Raw genomic sequence first — 21,509 nt, 5'->3', positions numbered from 1 at the left:
CATTTGAAGAACAGATGTGAGGAGTCTTCCTCCCCGTTTCCACACAAAGCACAAGTCGAAGGCCCCAAGAAACCCCGCTTGCAAATATTATCCTAGGTAAGGCATCTATTCCAAGCCAGAGTCCACGCGAAGCAGTTGCACTTAGGCCAAGAAGAATTGTTCCAAACCTATTTCCACCAATGCACCTCTCTTCCCTCCAATCTTTGGTTCAACAGTTCCCTATAACCACTCACTATAGTAAAGACTCCCTTAGGATTCGGAGACCAGGCAAGTCCATCCCTACCCTTAATGCCACTATAGTGTCTACTCACCAGAATGCCTTGTAACTCAACATAGTCCTCCTGCATCCCAGCAACCGGCCACTCATTAATATCCTTCCACTGCTCCATCTCTAGCCTCCCACACCTGAAAAAAGTCTTAAAGTCACTCACCCTTGAGCACCTCACCTCCAAAAACCTCTGGCTAAGGTTCCCTAGATTAGGAAACTAATCAAGAATGGGGGGGTACCCGTCCCAAGAGTCATTCTAGAAAAGGACCTCTTCCCCCCTCCTACAGATCCAAAAGAGTCCTTCCTTAATGAGAGAAGCCCCCTTCTTGAGAGTATACCAAATCGTAGAGCCTTTACCCTCTAGCGGATATCTTGGAACTTCCTGAGCTGGTATCCTTTGTATATATTTGAAGGCCGAAATCTTAGCCCAGCCACGATCCTGCTCAACACACCACCTCCAGTACAATTTTGTTCTTAGAGCCTCCCCGAATAGAATATCCTACCTTAAACCAAGCCCCCTCGATTGCTTCGAGCTACACACCAGGTCCCAATTGACCAGACTCCATTTGGACGAGGATAGATTGCCTGCCCATAATAATTGCCTTGCCAAAGAATCCAGGTCCTTCAAGAACCACTTGGGAGCCACTTGAAGCATACATCTATAGGTCAGAAGAGCCTGAACCACCGACTGAATCAACTGAACCCTCCCAGCAAATGACAACCATCTATGAGTCCAATGTTCAACCTTTGAGCGAAATTTATCCAAGATACCCTGCCATGACTCCCAAGGAGGGTTACCAGGAGAGATAGGAATACCCAAATAAGTCAAGGGCAAGGAGCCAACTTGGAATCTAAAGATAAGAGCAATCCTCCTTTGAATAGCTTTAGGGGTGTTGAAGAAAATGATAGAAGATTTATCTTCATTGATCAACTGGCCTGAGGCCGCCAGATAAACATCCAGAACCTTACGTAGAGTCATAGCTTCTCTGATCCAAGCAAGTCCCATCAAGGTCATGTCATCAACAAATTGCAAATGAGACTGCGGCTGCAATTCATTACCCTAGTTCCACCCCTAAATACTACCTTGACCGACATTATGTTTGATCAGCCTCCCCAGGCCCTCAGCCAGGAGAATGAATAGGTAAGGGGAGAGGGGGTCCCCTTGACGAAGGCCCCTAGATGCACCAAATAGCTCGGTATGATCCCCATTGATTAGTACTGAGAAAGAAATGGACGTAACTCCACTCATAACCCATTGAATTCATTCCTCAGCAAAACCAAAATCCTTAAGGATCTTCTGGAGGAAAGACCAATGAACTCTATCATAAGCTTTAGCCATGTCCAACTTGATAAACATAGCTTTTTCCTTGGAGGTAGCCATAGAATGAATGGTCTCCGTAGCAATGACCACACCATCCAGAATTTGACACCCTTCCACAAACCCGCTCTGTTCCTTAGAGATAACACCCCCAAGACACTTCTTTAGCCTCTCTGCAATCAGCTTCAAGATGATCTTATAAATGACATTGCAGAGAGATATAGGGCGGAACTGGCCTAACCTGTCAGCCCCCTCAAACTTAGGGATAAGCGTAATGAAGGTTGCATTCAGGGCCCTCATCATCTGTTTATTCCTTTGGGATTCTTGGACTATAGCCAGTAAGTCCAAATTGATGATATCCCAGAACTCTTGAAAGAATTCAACCGGGAACCCATCTGGGCTAGGGGCTTTTCCTTTCCTCAACTAAAAAACAATCCTCTCAAGTTCTTCTAGAAAAATAGGGGCCACAAGCTGCTCATTCATCTCCCCGGTAACAAGAGGAGGAATGCAAGAAGGAACATGGTTCTCCTCCACCGCTTCCCCCTGAGACTCCTCACTGAAGAGGGTTCAGAAATACTGTAAAGCCTCCCTAGATATCTCCTACAGGGATAATAACACCTCACCTCTATTATTGACCAGAGAAGGAATGGAATTTCCATGACATCTTGCTTTCACAGAGTTGAAAAAGAAAGCCGTGTTCTTATCACCCACTTGAAGCCAATCAATATAGGCTCTTTGTTTCTAGTAAATTTCTTCCCTAAGCTCCCATTCCTCTAAGGCCCTGACAACCCTCTCCTCTTCCCTAAGCAAAGCTTCAGATAAACCATGCTCTCTGATTTCCTTGGTGATGCCATTTAACTCTGTTTGGGTTGCTTTCTTAGCATGAAAAATGCTCTCGAAACCCTGTTGATTCCATTGTTTAAGCTGGAACTTAACAAACTACAGGTACTTGGAGAAAGTGTATATAGATGTACCAAAGGCCGACCACCCCTTCCTCCACCACTTCTCAACAAGAGCAGGCAAAGCAGGATCTTGAAGCCACATAAGTTGGAATTTGAAAGAAGGAGAGGGAACAACCTTGGCAGAAGAAGAAACTAGCTTGATAGGCCAATGATCTAACCCTCTCTAGTCAAGAATCTCAGAACTAGTGGACCACCCCTCGCCAACCTAAACACTGGAAACTAGAAATTGGTCCAACCTCTCTGCAATCCAACCCTTCCCCACTCTCCTATTGTTCCAAGTGAACAGACCATTACCAGGCTTAATGTCCACAAGATACAATAATGAATTACTATCCCGAAAAAGGAGAGAAGAGGCTCCAACTGCATGACACCCCCCTTTTTCTCACTCAACTCTAGGATAGCATTGAAATCTCCCACCATAATCCAAGGATGGAAAGGGACTAGCCTTCGCATATATGAAATATGAGACCATAAGTTTTGTTTGCCCTGGAAATTAGTGGGAGCATAAATATTAGTAAACAAAATAAGATCTTTGGTCTCCAGACTGGAGGCAACCCTGGATAGCGAAGATCTGGAAGCCATCCACCAAATAGGGTGAATCCTTGAAGGGTTCCAAAGATAGGCCACCCCTCCAGAGGAGCCAACTGCCCCAATACATTGACATTCACCTCGCCCCCAGAGCTTCGACACTAGACCTATCATACTCTCCAATTAGAGTTTAGTTTCTTGCAAGAGCAAAACATCAGGTGAATGATTCTTGATCAAATCCCGAATAACTTTTTGTCTAGGGCCGCTATTCAAGACCCTTACATTCCATGAGAGCACAATCATTTAGGAGGATTGGAAAAGTGAGAATCCAAAGTCTTTACTAACCTTGATTCAACCAAATTTTCACCCATCAGTTTGATTTTATCCAAATCCTTCTTTCTGCCAACCTTTGAGTTCTTCTCTGTAGCACTTTTCTTAATATCCTTTTGATGTAGACCCAAGTGAACAAAAGACTTGTTACTTTTAGCCCCAACCAGTTCCAATTCCAGGGCTATCAAAGAGCCCTCCCCCCAAACCGAGTTTACCTTCGAACCCGAAGTGATTCCTAGCTGGACCCCTACTGACTGGTCCATCTCCATTTGCTAGCTTCCAATCACTTGTAGGGCCTAACTAAAATCCTCAATACCACTTTCTGGACCCCCTCCTGAAGCACCTAGTTCCAAAGGAGTTAACCCTGGGTTCACTTCTTGATGACTAAGGTCATCCAAGGCCTCAAATCTGTTAAAGGTATCTTCCTCCTGTCTCTCCTGTAAGGACCTCTTTTATCCTCAATTCCCGTTCCTTGTCTTAACTGAGACAAAACCATCAATGCCCTCTACCTCGACCGACATAGAAGCTTTTCCTTTATCAGTCCTATCTTGAATCTGAGCCGACTGTTGAGGTTGGTGTACCACCGGTTTATATCTAGGGAACTTATGCTATAAATGACCATACTCATGACACAAATGACAGTGGAAGGGTAAAGTCTCATAATCTAGCTGCTGGACCCATGAATAAGAGCCCACACTCATATCTATAGCATCTAGCAGAGGTTTACTAAGATCAATTTCAACACAGATACGGGCAAAAGTCATTACCTTTCTTCCTAGGGTTTGCGTTGAGGATCCCACTGGCTTCCCAAGTAGTGCAACCAACATCCATAGCACATCCTCTTGACAACATTCCATAGGAAAACGTGGCAAACAAACCCACACTGGAACCCTATTTGGGAGCTCCTCCAAAGGGTTAAACCCTGCATGCCAAGGCTTGATGAACAGCCCCACCTGATTATAAAAATAAGGACCTTCCTCAAAGACCCTATTGTGATCCTCCATGTAGTTGAAGGTAACCATGAAATAGTTGTTTGCCAGCATCATAATCTCCATTTTTGCTTCTAGAGCCCAAGTCCTCTGCGCCCACTTATCCAGAAACTGCAAAGAAACCCTCATTCCCAAAAACTTGCAATAAAGAGAATGTTTTGAAAAGTACTCAATGTCCTCAGCAACCAGTTCAAGAGGAATAACCAGCTTCGATCTCTCACTACATCTCTCCAGGCATCCATTAATCTTCATAATGTGAGAACTGCCAGCAGTCCCCGATCCCGATTCAGATGAGAAAAGGTTATTGTCAATAGTCTTCATACTCTTGAATGGGGGTTTTGAGCCCACTGCAGCACGAAAATCCATGACTGGAGGAACTTGTGAGTCCTTACCGCCAATACTTGTCATCAGAGCTCCGAAAAAAATAAACAAAGTATAGAAAATGGCCCCCAGCCTGAAGGGCCTCTTGAGAAAGCACCATACCTGCAGCCCCACCCCCTCAAAGCCCACCGAGAGGGAGGGCCTGTCATAACCCCTAACCCCTAAAACACCCACAACCCACAACAGCCCCAACTCCCAGCAGCACGCAAACCACACTCCACCCGCAGCCCCCAACCGCATGCAGACCACACTCCACCCATAGAACCCAACCCTACCTCGCCTACAACACCACTCCCCCGTAGTGCCTGCACATACCTCCCCCCGACGACCCACTTGTAGCTCCGCCTCTCGCGAGCTAGGGCTTCGAAGCCCTAGCTCAGTCGCCCGCAGAAGCTTGCACGCGTGCCATCTCGGGTTTCTTTATTTTTTCATATCTATCTCACTTTTAAATAATGTATGTAACATTCTTGTATTGTATAATTTGATAGCATTAGATAATACATTGATGTTATGTAATATGAGCACATTGTGTATTAAGGCTTGTTTGACCAATTTTATGAAAGAACACTATTCAACTTCTTAAAATCATTTATTTTGTATTGAATAGCATCTTATGACTTCAACATTGTCAAATTTACTAAAATTTAACAAAGCTCCCAATAAAATGTTGGTTTGCTTCTTGAATTTCTACCATTTGCTTATTTTCTATTTTAAATACAATATGAAATTTCTTTTCATTCTTTTCACTAATATTTTCATATTGCTCATAAATATATCTATTATTTTTCTCTATATTTTTATTAGTTATCTAGTTGGAAAAAAGCAACACATTATATTGCTCTATTCTTCATTGTTTACAAATTAAAAATATATATTTCAATTATTTACATAGATTTTTTGTAACATGCATGCTCAAAAATGACATTTTTAGAATGCATCCACTTCAAAAATAATTTAAAAACAATTTACAAATTATATAGCATTAAATGTATAGCTCGATCTACTATATTATAGTTTAATGATAAAATTAGGAGCAAGTTTTTGTGCACTCAATGGCCAACCCTTATAATATTTAACCATTTTTAAAAGTCTTTTGTATTTTAGAAACTAGAGTCGAAGCAATATAATTGTTACTCTAATGACATCTTTAAATTTTGAGTGTCAACATTTTTATTTATCTTATCCCATTTTATGTTTGGCTATTTTAAAATAAGTGGCCACTTTTAGCTTCTATTTTGTCCCCCATTCTCATGTACTTGTACATTATCAAATAGTTATAACATATTTCTTACTATTTATATCTTTCACACAAATAATTACATTCTAATCATATTGATAATTCACAATAACCTTCTTTATCCATTATTTTGCAAAGTGACATGAAGATTTTTGTTACATAGCAGTGGGGACAAATTAATTATAGAAGGTCCAAAAGTTATTTTTTAGGAAAGACTATATAATCTTATAGTAGCTAGAACATTTTTGATAAGACACGACTCGTATAGAAGTTTCAAAGGCTAGTACTTAAGAAAGGTTGTCTGATTTGATAGTAGCTACAACACTTTGATATATAGATTATGTATTTTTAAAAATATACAAATTTTTTTTGATACAACTAATTATGCTGATTGCATTTATTATTATTTATATTATAGAAATTATATTATTTCGATTAAAGATGTCAAAATTAATTGATTAACAATAATATTGCAAAAAAAAATTGAATTAATTTTGTAAACATTAATTAGTTATATATTCAAACTAAAAAATAATGAACTTAAAATTAATATTAATTTTATAACCTCTTACATTAAAAGTAAAAATAGTAGTGATATTTTATCAAAATCAAAATAGAAAGATACAATAAAAAATGATTAAGAATCAATACTGCAAGTATATCCATCCATGATCTATTATTTATTTAACCGTTCTAAATTATTCAAACCACTCAAAAAAAAAAAAAAGAGAAAGAAGAAAGACGATATTTACATTCTTGTTCGTGCTTTCTCCTTTCTAGCCATGGATATATCATTCTTGTTCGTATGACATGTAAATTGGCCTCATGTCTTTGAGATTGGAGACTAATGAATATTCAGGAACGAATGGAAAATAATTCTTAAACTTTTTCACATTATGAGAGAAAGCGCTCTAAACAGGAAAATATGTTAACAAAGCCTTGTCAACAAAGCCTTCTCGAGTTCCAAAATTTTTTAATGCCTTGTTTAGCCACATGTGTACCATGATCATAGTTTCCTTGATCACCTATATTGGTCTCAACATGATCATCATTATAGATATCATTATTATTAGAATATGCAGCCATATTAGGGTTTAAGCAAGTGTTCCTTCTTAATGGAAGATTAGGCTCATAAGTAGCTCACGACATAAATAATAATATTAAAAAAAATTACATCATAGAATGATTAGAATAGTAGAATTATATCAAACCTACAAAGAAGTGTAAAATGTATTTATGCAAATGCCAAAGCAAGAGTTAGTAAGTTAGGTAAAAGATGTGAATGTATATAAGAACAAAAAACCTTAAAATTTACTATTTGAAACTATTTGACTTGCCATATATTTACTACTAGATTATATTTGAAAAATGTTTATGAAATAAGTAGTAATTCAATTGAAATAATTTGAAATAATTATAAATAATGTTGACCAATCCTATTATTTTGAAAAATCTAAGAACACTAGTTTATTTCAAATAAATTTTCAAATCTTGTGCAGTAATAAGTCTAAATTATTCAAAAATAGTTCATAAAACAAGAAAGAAACGAGATCAGATTTGAAGCTAAGATGTAAAAAAGGAAAAATATAGATTTGAAAATGTAAATAATGATAAGAAGTTATATCCTAAGAGAAACTAAGTCATGTAAGTTTAGATGAGATCAGTACAGAGATAAAGGAAAATACAATTTTCCTAAGATTAATCTAAGCTCGTCAAATGTAATGCATACACATAAACATGAATAAACATAGATTTTATAATAATATCTGAATAGTATAAAACTAAATAAGATGAGTAAAAGTAACTTGTTATTGAAATTAGAAATAGATTTCTATGTTTGTGTTTCACTTCAGATTGAAAATAAGATCTTTGTCTTTTTTAAGTTGAGTTCACATCTATAAATCATTCCATGTCGATGGATCTATCCTCTAATCTGTAGATGAAATTTTCAATGCTTTATTGGCTGATTTTGACAATGCTTTACTTTATTGATTGATTGAGGAAAAAAATGATTGATAATTCAAAAGTTTTATGGTGCGCGTTATAATCAATCTGGCATATGTCCCCATGTGTTTGCCATTCAACTGTACGAGTGTTCTCGCATGCAAAAGAAAATTCGGCCCTTTCACTACGCTGGTCAAGAAATTTCGTATAACGGACAAAACTAGTTACGCGTCGATTGGATAAAAATAATAGTTAATTACGAAAACAATAGACATCGATTTGATAAAAAGAATACTTAGTCACGAGGATACATTTTTTATGTGCTAAGTTACAACTTTTGATGTAATTCTTACCATTTTTATATTACATGGATACGATTATTAGTTTAGTTTTGAGAAATTTGAATCTATTTCACACTAATTCTTTATTGATCTGATTAAACTTTTTTACTATTATTTATCCATTTACACAATAGTTTTTTTTGAATAAAACCTAAGTTGAAAATTTTGAAGATATGTCATAAAAACTTTGGGATACAAAATCAAAGTGGATTGAAGATTCATATTGAGTGATCTTATTAGTAAACGTTTCGTGAATGAGAAAATAAAAAGAGGATTTGAATATGGTGAGGAGAATTGAAGTACTATAGTCCTAGCTCAAAAATACTCTAAAGGTGTTCATCAACGCCATCTAATCTTAAACAATCTAATAGTTGGATGAATATTAATTTTTCATGTCTACAAGTTCACATGATAGAGTTACAAAAAATGATGAAATCATAAAAATATTAGCTAGGAACACAATAGTGATCTCATCCAAGAGAATAGAATAATCAATTCAATTCACCATAGTTGTTTGTAGGTGTAAATTCTTCTCACATTTCATTCAATTCATCATTTGGAAATATAGATACATAATTGCATCTTCCCTTCTTTGTTGATATATAATTTACACATCTTATGTTTGCCTTAGTTGATTGTGTTATTTTAGGTCAGTGTTATAGTATACCTTATGCTGGAGTTAAGTGTAGACAACTAAATTTGTCCTAGCCTAATTAAATAAATATTTTTTTAATTTAATTATTTTATCTTAAGCCTTCAATTAATTAATTTATTTAATTAATCTACTAATCCTCTTCTAGCCTTTCCCCATTTGAATAAATATTTTTATTTATTTAAATTATCCTTTTCCTAAATTAAATAAATATTTTATTAATTTGATTGGCCCCACCTCTTCTATTAATTAAATATTTTTTTGTTTATTTAATTAATTCATTCATTTTTTCCTCCTTGACACTTGTCATTCATATCTTAATTTACCTTTAAGCACTCTCCTAATGTTTTCCTATTTCCTATGCCTATCATCTACTAAGCTGACCATTTACACCTTCAACTCTTTATCCTAGCCCTCCATTTCTAGGGTATTCTCTATAAAAGATATATCCTCCCCATACTTTCATAGAATCAATCAAGCAAGTAAGTACACTCTACCAAATTGGATACACAACCACAATCTATTATCTATTGAGCTCTTATGCACATAATCTGAGAGAAACCATAATATCAAAAAAATTCAATGGAGATAAGAGGACAATGTAGATCAAACCTTAAGAGCATGTAAAGGTAAAACATTTATTTGTTTAATATTTACATGATCTAGGTTCTCCATTGGTTTTATGTTGAATTCATTGTAGAACTACAATTTAGTGGTTGAATCTTGATGGGTTTTAAAATAATTTTGATATCCAATTTCAACATAAACATTAAGATATGAGGTTCCTTTCCCATACCTAAAAAATATCAGTGCATGTGTTCTTTCTCTTATGCCTATTTCCCTTGTTAGTTTCTTTTGTTTAAATTACCTTTTAATAATGTAGTGGGATATTCTTAATCTCCTATGTTTATTGTGAAGCTCTTCCATGATTTCCCACCCTTAAGAAGTTTAACTCTATTTAATGGTCCCAAAATCATTTTTTTAAAATACTAATATAGTTGTATATTGTCTTGAAGTAACACATAATGACACTGCTTGTTGGATCTCAATTTTATAATTTTATAAAATTGCTTTAATATCTCAATACCATGGATAATAACCTATACATCAAAGTTGAATGCAACCAACAATTGACTATTATTGTATATGTGGATGACATTATTTTCGGAGAAAGTAATGATGGGTGAACTCACAATAATGGTTCCCACTTTTTTGCCACTTTTGACACTGAGATGAACAATTTTAAAATAATCTTCAACTTCCGACAACTATAACTTTTAAACTAATAAGAATTTGAAGATGATTTAAATTAGTGATTTGTAGAATTTTGTCTGTAGATTCTATATATATTTTTTTCAAATTTTTTTGAAGGATTTTTTTTTTAATTTTTCCATCCTCCTCGAAAAGTAGTTTTTTACAACAAACTACATTTTTTAAGAGTGATGTGCCTCCCGAAACCCATAAATTTTTTTGTATAAATGATAAAATCTCAATTCTTTTGAATTTTGGTTTGTAACATCACTATCCAAGGCTTGCAATTGGTTTGATAGTGACATGTTCAATATTTTTCATTTTATTAAGTTTTGAAGTCCGACTAGTCATAATTCAGACATAGGTTTACGTTTGAACACATAACTTATTCTATATATATCGAAATTCAATTTTATTTTTATTTTTAGAAAGAAGACATCAATACCCGGAGCTTAGATATTTTTCAAAAAAATTTTGAATTAGTTTCCTATTTTTCCCAATGTGTTGAACAGAGAAGTTCATGTTCGGTGAAAAACCTATATTTGGTAAAATTAAAAAAATAGGTTCATAATAAAATCAATATGTAATAAAATTATATTCATTGGAAAGCTTTCTTCGAGGAATATAATAGTACATTTTGGGTTGTCAAGATCATTCCATTTGAGCCTTCAACCAGAGGTTTCAAGGACAAAAATCTGCAAAAAAATGTAGAAGTCTTCAGAGAAGTGTTAAAAAAGGGGTTCGAACGAAGGGGAGTTCGAGCGAACCCCCCTTTTTTAGGGGGGTTTGAATGAAGGGGGGTTTGATCAAACCCCCGCGCTATAATTGAAAAATGACATAAATGGGCATTAAAGGTGCTTCACTCAAAAGATGGGGTTCGAGCGAAGTGGGGTCTTCGCTTGAACCCCAAAGGGTATTCCGTTCAAACACCCCCACTTCGCTCGAACCCCCCGTAAACAAAATTTTCCACTTTCACCAATTTCCTTCATTGGCAAAAGTGGGAACCAGCTTTGTGAGTTCACCCTGATGCAATTTACAAGGAATTCCAAGATTCTACACAAAAAGGATATGAAATTTCAATTCTTGGTGAGTTACCTTTATTTATTTGTTTACAAATCTCTCTATTAGAAAAATGTATATTCACATCTCAAATCAAGAATATAAGAGAAATGTTGAACAAGTTTAAGGTGAAATATTCCAACCTAAATATTACATCTATGGTCACTTGGTGCGAATTGGACAAAGATGATGAGTCCTCTTTAATAAATCAAACTTTGTATAGGCAAATGATTGGTAATTTTTTGTATGTAACTACTTCAAGACCAAATACAATACAAGAAGTGTGTATGGTGCCTAGGTTTCAGTCAACAACTTCTAAGGAAGTTTAGTAGTAAAATGACTTCCTACACTTACCTTGAGATGAAGGTAGTGCATAAATTTTACAAATATTTACAACAATTGTAGAAACTTAATAGAAATAAACATAAATAGCATGCATACAACAACAAAGTGATTTACGTGGGGAAAACCTTTTTGGGAGAAAAACCCCATGCAACAAAAGCTACTTAATATATTATTCATAAATCAACAATTGACTACAATATACTTGTAGAGAAAGGTTCTCATAAGAGTGTCACCAATAGAGATCCAAATGAAACACAATAGCTATCAGACGCTGACAATACATCACAATACAATAGTCATAATAAAATGCCCTACAATGCCCTCATAGTATAGGGTTTTCTTATAGGAAAAAAAAAGTACACAAAATATCCATCATTAGATATATAATCTAATGATAAATGGTCAAGATTCACAATGATACATTATAAATAATTTTTTTTTTCAAGGGTGATGCCCCCTAGACCCATAGACGATCACGAGACCAAGGCCAACAAGGGGTCACCCCCTTGCAACTCCCTAAAGTCGAGGGCACTTCCCTCAAACCCTCATTGCTCATGTATCAATAGTAACCTTATATCAATAGTAGCCTCCAATTTGAAGGGAAAGGGGTTGAGATCAAGATGGATTCAGTACTTCTTGTGTTGAGCTCCTTGGGTTGAGTTAAAAACATGAGCAATTGAAATGATGTAAACTGAATGCACAAACTAGAGTTACTAATGCAAAATTTACAATGATCACCATATACAAGCAATTTAAAAATAGGTATGCAAACATGAAACATAGATCTAGGAATAGGAAGCAGAGAGGAACCTATGGCTGAAGTCTAAGCTTAGAAATCTGGGATAGTAATGCTAGATGTCATTGTATAAAATGATATGATGTCGATGAATGAAATATTTTTAGAACCAGGATATCACTCCAAGTATCTCCATAAATATTCATCAAAAAATTATCGGACAATATTTACCAATTGTTAGTGTCCAAGATTTTCTAGTTCTTCAAAATTAGGTCTTGTGCATCTCGATTTCCTCTTCTTAGATCTATATTTTTTGTCTTTAGATCATGTGACCTGCAAACACAAGAGAGAAAATGTTGTTGGTGTAGACACCTAAAATCGTCCTAGCCTAATCAAATAAATATTTTTATTTAGTTAATTAATTTATCCTAAGCCTTCTATTAATTAAATAGGTCTTTATTTATTTAATTAATTCTCTTATCCCTTTCTAGCCTTTCCCCATTTAAATAAATTTTTTTTTATTTAAATTATCCTTTTCCTAAATTAAATAGATATATTTTTATTTATTTAATTTGTCCCACTTCTTTTATTAATTAAATAAACCTTCATTAATTTAATTAATTTATTAATGATTTTCCCTCCATGACACTTATCATTCATCTCTTAATTCACCTTTAACCACCTCTTTAATATTTTCCTATTTTCTCTACCTAACCTCTAATCTGAGCCAACCATTTATCCCTACAAGTCTTAATCCTATCCCTCCATTTCTAGAGTACTCTTTATAATAGAGGATCCTTTTATCCTTATTAATCCCTAATCTTAATGCTCATGCAAACCTTCACAATAATCAATCACTCAAACAACTACACCACCACAATTCATTCTTTAATGAGCTCTTGTGCATAGATAAACTTTGAGAGAAACAATATCAAGCTAGATCAATGAAGAAAGGAAACAATGGAGATTAAACCCTAATGAGCATGTGAATAGTATAATCTTTTATATTTATTGCTTTGCATGGTTTTAGGTTCTTCATTTGTGTATAGTGGATTTCATTGTAGAACTAGGGTCTTAAGTGGTTACATCTTAATTTGGTTTTGCAATAGTTTAGTCTTCCAATTCCACTATACAATTAGGTTAGTAGGGGTTTGCCTAGGCCAAACCTCAGGTTTGCAATTAACCTTATGATGAATTGAAATGAAATTGAAAGTGTGCCTTGAAATGGAAGATGCTAGATTTAAAATTGAAATTTTGAATTGGAAATGTTATACCTTTATGAATCTTGCTTTTAAGTCTTCATGTAAAGGTTGATGTTGTCATGTAGGAATGTAGGATTATCTTCATAAAAACTTGATCATGGATGTTATCTTCAACACTTGAAATCTGAACACTTGACCTCTCCTTCATTGCTTTAATAATTCTTGATTACTTACTATCTTGAATTTTTTTGATAGGAATTGAAATCAAAATTAGGAGATATGTTCCAAATAAGGGGTAATACTTACTTTTATACCTCATCCCACAAAACATGTTCGAAATTATGAGGAAATCTAACATAGGAAATATATTCTCGCCTAAATTTTTTTTACCATTAGAGGGTCCAAAATTGGGCCCTTTTAATATGGACAAGGGTGCTAGTTTCCTTTGTCTAGTCCATCTAGGTTAAACAAAGGACTAGAAAGCACATAAAGAAATGAAGATTGATGATATGATATTTGGGTGAGCAAGAATTCGGCAAAATTAGGGCATACAAGATAAAAATATCAAAGTGAGGCCCAAGTGAGTATGAAATTGTATGAGGATACAATCTGCAATGTTACAATACTATTAAAAATTAAATAAAAAGAAACATTTGTTACAAAAATTAACAAATTGAAAAATTTATGCTAATATTAAACAAAAGTCACAATTAGAACTCCTAATCAACCAAAATAATGTAATGATTGAAGAATTCTAGTTTTCCAATGTACACCAATCACCTTTAGGCCTATAAAACAAAATAATGTCATAGAATTTTATAGAAAAAATTAGAAAGCATGGATAGATCTATAAAGTGGGACCACATAATGGGTTTCTTTATTTTTTCATATCTATCTCACTTTTAAAAAATGTATGTAACATTCTTGTATTGTATAATTTGATAGCATTAGATAATACATTGATGTTATGTAATATGAGCACATTGTGTAATTAAGGGTTGTTTGATCAATTTTATGAAAGAACACTATTCAACTTCCTAAAAATATATATTTTGTATTGAATAGCATCTTATGACTTCAACATTGTCAAATTTACTAAAATTTAACAAAGCTACCAATAAAATATTGGTTTGCTTCTTGAATTTCTATCATTTTCTTATTTTCTATTTTAAATACAATATGATATTTCTTTTCATTCTTTTCACTAATATTTTTATATTGCTCATAAATATATCTATTATTTTTCTCTATATTTTTATAAGTTATCTAGTTGGAAAAAAGCAACACATTATATTGCTCTATTCTTCATTGTTTACAAATTAAAAATATATATTTCAATTATTTATATAGATTTTTTGTAACATGCATGGTCAAAAATGACATTTTTAGAATGCATCCACTTCAAAAATAATTTTAAAAAGAAATTACAAATTATATAGCATTAAATGTACATGCTCGATCTACTATGTTATAGTTTGATGATAAAATTAGGAGCAAGTTTTTGTGCACTCAGTGGCCAACCCTTATAATATTTAACCATTTTTAAAACTCTTTTGTATTTTAGAAACTAGAGTCGAAGCACTATAATTGTTACTCTAATGACATCTTTAAATTTTGAGTGTCAACATTTTTATTTATCTTATCCCATTTTATGTTTGGCTATTTTAAAATTAAGTGGCCACTTTTAACTTCTATTTTGTCCCCCATTCTCATGTACTTGTACATTATCAAATAGTTATAACATATTTCTTACTATTTATATCTTTCACACAAATAATTACATTCTAATCATATTGATAATTCAAAATAACCTTCTTTATCCATTATTTTGCAAAGTGACATGAAGATTTTTGTTACATAGCAGTGGGGACAAATTAATTATAGAAGGTCCAAAAGTTATTTTTTAGGAAAGACTATATAATCTTATAGTAGCTAGAACATTTTTGATAAGACACGACTCGTATAGAAGTTTCAAAGGCTAGTACTTAAGAAAGGTTGTCTGATTTGATAGTAGCTACAACACTTTGATATATAGATTATATATTTTTAAAAATATACAACATAATTTTGATACAACTAATTATGTTGATTGCATTTATTATTATTTATATTATAGAAATTATATTATTTCGATTAAAGATGTCAAAATTAATTGATTAACAATAATGTTACAAAAAAATATTGAATTAATTTTTTAAAGATTAATTATTTATATATTCAAACTAAAAAATAAAGAACTTAAAATTAATATTAATTTTATAACCTGTTACATTAAATGTAAAAACAGTAGTGATATTTTATCGAAATCAAAATAGAAAGATACAATAAAAAATGATTAAGTAAAAATTAGAACAATGTCTATAATACACTTTTGATCATATTTGTTAATTAATTCAAATCGGAATACAATAACTTTTTAAATTTTCAATTAATTAATAATAATAATAAAAAATGCATTGTAAATACTGAATAAACATTTATCGTCCGCTTAAACAGAGAATTAATTAATAAGAAAGCTAGATTTTGAATCAATACTGCAAGTACATCCATGATCTATTATTTATTTAACCGTTCTAAATTATTCAAACCACTCAAAAAAAAAGAAAGAAAGAAAGAAGAAAGACGATATTTACATTCTTGTTCGTGCTTTCTCCTTTCTAGCCATGGATATATCATACTTGTTCGTATGACATGTAAATTGGCCTCATGTCTTTGAGATTGGAGACTAATGAATATTCAGGAACGAATGGAAAATAATTCTTAGACTTTTTCACATTATGAGAGAAAGCGCTCTAAACAGGAAAATATGTTAACACAGTTTGGACTGTTTCAATAAGCATTTATTGAAAACATCATGCTTACTCAAACACATGAATTTAACTTAAGATGGATTTGACAGGAGAGCAGAGTAGCTTGTGATGAAAGACAAACTTGAAATTATCACACATAAAGGACTAAAACTACTTCATGGAAGTTCATAAACATCTAAAATGTAGAACTTTGACTGTCAGATGCCAATGTTTCTGTGGGATTGGTATTGGCCAGGAGTTCTGATATGGTGGCTCTTAAATTGGAAGCAGCTTCATCTCCCATCAAAGACGTCTTGAGGCTCTCCAAGGCATTGGCTACATCTCTTATGGAAGGTCTTTCTCTTGGCGATTCACTACTACAAAGCAAACCAACATGAATGAAAGAAATAAGACATTTCTTGTCCTCCATGTTTTCATTCACATCTCTCCATAGCCCGTTATCAACAATATCTGCTAATCTGTCTAGAAAAGCCAATCTCACCCACTTTTGCAAGCTCATGTCTCCCACAAACATCTCATCACTTGGCCTCTTCCTTGTAATCATCTCCAATATTAGGATTCCATAACTATAAACATCTCCCCTGGTAACATTCCCACCCAATCCATACTCTGCAATCAATTTCATTCAATAAAGTCTTAAAAAGCTAATAAAGAAAATGATAATGTCAATATAAAGAAAACTAGCTAAAAGAATTTACCTGGGGCAATATATCCAATGGATCCTTTGAGTGCAAATGTTGTTGTACTCAATGAATCTACAGAATTTATACTAGTTAAACGGGATATACCAAAATCAGTGACAAGGGCTGTCATGTTGGCATCCAAGAGCACATTGCTAGAATTTAAATCACAGTGCACAATTTGTAGAGGACAATCATGATGTAAATATTCCATGCCGTGGGCTACATCTACAGCAATTCTCAAACACTCTCTCAATCCAAATTGACAAAATTCCTCATCATCCCTTTCAAGGTGCAAATGTCTTTCCAAGCTTCCATTACAGGCAAATTCAAGAACCAAACCTTTCAATTCAGGGTAGAAAAAAGCACTAATGATTCTGGCGAGGTTACGGTGGCGAATCCTCCCTAACAGCTTGCACTCGCTTCTGAAACTCTTAAGAGCTTCTTCATTTTGCAAATTAAGGGTCTTGATGGCAATTATCTTACCATCCCTCAAGATGCCTTTGTAGACTGATCCAAAGCTACCCACTCCAAGCAAGTTTGACTCATCAAAGTCAGATGTTGCAATGACAAGATCTTGATAAGAAAATTTTGGATAGCTGAGCCTCTGAAAAATAAAGCTTGAGGGGCGGACTAGCTGCCTTAAAAGTTTATGCCGCCATAGCATTCCTAAGATGAAGAAGCATAATACAAGTACAATGATTCCAACAACAGGGAACACTATTTTTTTTAGCAGAGAGAATTTTTCATCTGTCAGATTTGAGCATGGAGGCAATGAATAATTTTTTGGGCCACACAGACCGGGGTTTCCCATAAACAGTATCACAACAATTCTATTTGGAAATATCCCTGCTTCTGGAATCCGCCCTGACAAATGATTGAAAGAGAGATCCATTTCTTGGAGATTTTTCAATTCGGAGAGTGAATCTGGTAGTGGACCCACAAAGGCGTTGTGGGATAGATTTAGATGCTCTAATGCTGTGTAGTCTCCTACAGAATTTGGAATGGTCCCAGTGAGTTGATTTCCAGATATATCTATGGCTTGAGCCATTACAATTTTACTCATCTCCTGTGGCAATGGCCCTTGCAGAGAATTCCATGAAAGGTTGAGGTAGAATTGCAGGTTTTTGAGGCTGGCGATGACTTCACGAGGTATCCTCCCCCCTAGTTTATTGTAAGATAAGTCAAGGAGCTCCAACTTCTGACATCCCTCCAAACTAACAGGGATCTCCCCTGATAAATTGTTGTGGTGAAGAAAAAGACGTCTCAGCTGCTGCGAGTTACAAAGAGAATCTGGTATTTTACCAGATAACTGGTTGTGTGTAAGACTTAAGAATCCGAGATGTTGCATTTGACCTATCTCACTTGGAATGCTTCCTTCTAATTTGTTCCCATCCAAAAGCAAAATTTCCAACTCATGGAGTCTTTTAATTCCAGATGGAATGGTGCCGCTCAAAAGATTATTGCGTAGATCTAAGAAAGTTAAGTTTGTCAGATTGACAATCTGTTGTGGTATGCTTCCGCTTATCATGGTGAATAATAAACTGAAGTGATAGAGATTGGAAGACAGCTGGCCTATGGATGGGGGTAATACACCAGTGAAGCTATTGTTTCCCATTTCTATTACTTGCAAGTGGAAGCAATTTGTGAGAGCAGTGAGAGAGGCCAATGTGTTAGTGCTATCACTAACAAGTTGATTGCTGTGTAGGATAAGCCGGGAAAGAAGGTTCAACTTACCCAACTCCATTGGAACCGTTCCACCGAGTTGATTCTCATTTAAAGAAAGTTGTTCGAGACGAGAACAATTTCCGAGGGAGTTTGGTATGTTTCCAGTAAGCTGATTACCCCATAACTTAAGCATTACCAAATTGGAGAGCTTGTCACCAATTTCCCATGGAATATGTCCACTTATCTGGTTTCCACTTAAAACAAGTTCTTCGAGACGAGAACAATTTCCGAGGGAGTTTGGTATGTTTCCGCTAAGCTGATTTCCCATTTAAGTAAATGGATACCAAATTGGAGAGCTTGTCACCAATTTCCCATGGAATGGTGCCGTAGAGCTCATTCATACCCAAATCCAATATGACTAAGGCAGAGAGATTTTCGAAAGAGGGCGGAATGGTACCCGTGAGAATGTTTGAGGCCAAGTAGAGGTACTTCAAATTTGTGAGAAGACTCAGCTCAGGCGGAATGCTGCCATGCAGTTGGTTATAGGAGAGTGCCAGAAAATGCAAATTGCGGCAAGCGGAGAGAGTGGGCGGAATGGTTCCTTTTAATTGATTGCCGTACAACAAGAGTGTCCGTAGATGTGGGAGCTGGCCGAGTTGGGGTGGAATGGTACCAGTGAGGTAATTGCCGGAGAGATCTATGGATCGAAGAGAGGAGAGATTCCCCAGGACAGGAGAGATGGTGCCGTTTAAACTCATTAGGGTTAAATTGATGGCACGGACAGTGTGAAAAGACGAGTGACAAGTAACACCAGTCCAGTTGCACAAGAAGGGGTGAAGGGGAGTCCAGTCGGCCAGAGAAGTGCCGTTCTTGGAAACGGCGGCCTTGAATCTCAAGAGCAATTCTTGTTGGTGGTGGTGGTGATGAGAGAGATTGTTGAGAGAATGTGGAAGAGCGGATATCAAAAATACGGAAAGCATTAAAAGCAACGACAAAAGAGCAGACATGGTAGAACAAACTAGTGTGAGTCAGGGGAAACACACATAGGCAAGCAATTGAAGAGAGTAGAAGGCAGGAGGGAAAAATAGATAAGGGATCTCAGTGCCCGCCGTGTTTTACACTATCATGTGGATTGATTTTAAAATTAATTTCGTTCTTTCACATGGATGGTATACAAGTGGACGTATGTCATTGGACCATCTAATTTACTCCTTGCTAAATAATATATTTTATTATTATATAGAAAGTTGAGTTTTTTTTAAAAATATTTATTTATATTGTTCGATAAAATATTTTTTTATTATTTAGAAAGTTATGGTTTTTATTTATTTTAATAGATTACAAATTATAATGAGGAGATTTTCATAATAAACAAATATTTTTTATGTTAATTTTATATTATTTTAAAAAGTCAATATTTAATAATAATTTTTTATTAATCCTTATAAATAATAGTTAGTTTAAAAAATATTTCTTATTAAAAGAATGTTTATTTAATATAAAAAATCATATTATATTAAGTGAAAAAAATCTATTATATTAAGTAAACGTAATTTAATTTTTTAAGGAGAGAGGCAAAAATCATGTGTTGCATACAATTGATAGGAGGGGTGCTTTTTGGTTGTCCCACAAGCGAGGGATTTTTCTAGCTATGGTTTTTAGCTTCTTCTCTACAAACATGGTAGGGTTTCTTTGAGCATCGGTGCTAAGGTGGGGGCGTTAGTTTTAGCTCAAAATTATGTGAGGATTTTTGTGTGCAGGTTGTGTTTTGGTGTATTTGAAGTTTGTGCAGGGTTTGTGAGATTTTTATTAGTTCTTGGTGATCTTTCTTCTATAGGGAGACGTTCTTATACATGGGGTTTGTGGCTTCCATGGAAGGGCATCAAGGTTCTTCAAAATTGGTGTTTTCTGATGTCTTTGATCAAGTAGGTTCATCTTCTGGTATGCATACAAGAACAACAGAGTCATTTTATGTGGGTGATGCGCCCAAGCTTAAGAAAGTTAATGTATGTTTGGAGAGTAGTCTGGTTCAGCCAGTTTTGGTCATCCAACCTAACTCGATTTAAGATGATGTCCCTTACCTCAACAATCATGCTCTTATTTGTAAATTTATGGGGATTCATATCTCTTTTACAAAATTGGAATCTTTGGTTCATCATACATTGCAAATTGAAGGAGATATGGAGATAATGCTAGCTGCAAATAATTATGTTATGGTTGTGTTTTCATGTATGCCTGATCATAATAAGGTTTTCGAAGGGGCCCCTTATTTTTACAATCAAGTTGGTTTATTCATCAAACCCTAGAGTGTGGGTTTCAACTAGGCTGAGGAGCTCCCACGAAGGTTCCTATTTGGGTGTGGCTTCCTCGACTTCCATTAGAATTTCGGTGACATGTATCCTACAAAGGATTTATCTTCTGCTTGGGAAGCCTGTTGGCACAACTGAACAAACCCTAGATAGAAGGGTAATTACCTATGCTTGTATTTGTGTAGAAATTAATTTGAATATTTCTTTGCCAAATTCACTTGAAATTTTTTTAGGATCATCTTCTTGGATTCAACAATACTATGAAACCCTTTCTTTCCATTGTCGTATTTGTCATCAATATGGGCACCTTCAACGAAAATTTCTTTAGGTTAACCAGGATCTTGTTGTAAATATTTTTTCTACTACCCTTGTCCCTAAGGTGGATAAAGGAAAAGCCCTTGTGCCTTGGTTGCTGATAAGGATGGCTTTGTGCCTATTAAGCCTTGTAATAAGGGAAGGGGTCAGAAGCGATGTTTCAAGGACAAGCAAAACGATGAGG

The 21,509-nt window shown here is 34.7% G+C and overlaps 2 protein-coding genes across 2 annotated transcripts; both read right to left on the bottom strand.

Moving 5' to 3' along the window:
- Nucleotides 1-16,304: 16,304 nt before the first annotated feature.
- On the bottom strand, nucleotides 16,305-18,565 carry LOC131067388 (putative leucine-rich repeat receptor-like serine/threonine-protein kinase At2g24130). The gene is made up of 2 exons (XM_058002366.2): nucleotides 17,052-18,565; nucleotides 16,305-16,962 (listed from the first exon to the last, which is right to left on the bottom strand). The coding sequence occupies exons 1-2, from the start codon at nucleotides 18,562-18,564 to the stop codon at nucleotides 16,529-16,531; spliced, it is 1,947 nt and encodes a 648-aa protein (XP_057858349.2). The 5' UTR covers nucleotide 18,565; the 3' UTR covers nucleotides 16,305-16,528.
- A 447-nt stretch (nucleotides 18,566-19,012) lies between these two features.
- Nucleotides 19,013-19,708, bottom strand: LOC131876276 (receptor kinase-like protein Xa21). Its single transcript, XM_059221182.1, has one exon. It carries the CDS (start codon nucleotides 19,706-19,708, stop codon nucleotides 19,013-19,015), a length of 696 nt encoding a protein of 231 aa, XP_059077165.1.
- Nucleotides 19,709-21,509: the final 1,801 nt, after the last annotated feature.

This window comes from Cryptomeria japonica, chromosome 5 (genome assembly GCF_030272615.1).
Source record: "Cryptomeria japonica chromosome 5, Sugi_1.0, whole genome shotgun sequence".
NCBI lineage: Eukaryota > Viridiplantae > Streptophyta > Pinopsida > Cupressales > Cupressaceae > Cryptomeria > Cryptomeria japonica.
Note: the sequence above shows the minus strand (reverse complement) of the source record. Positions and strands in the feature narration are given on the sequence as shown.

Excerpts from the sequence above, each read along its gene's own strand:
- LOC131067388 (XM_058002366.2), bottom strand. The coding sequence starts at position 18,564 with ATGATAAGCGGAAGCATACCACAACAGATTGTCAATCTGACAAACTTA. Across the intron at positions 16,963-17,051 it reads CATTGGATATATTGCCCCAG|AGTATGGATTGGGTGGGAAT; the intron begins GTAAATTCTTTT and ends AATTGATTGCAG.
- LOC131876276 (XM_059221182.1), bottom strand. The coding sequence starts at position 19,708 with ATGTCTGCTCTTTTGTCGTTGCTTTTAATGCTTTCCGTATTTTTGATA.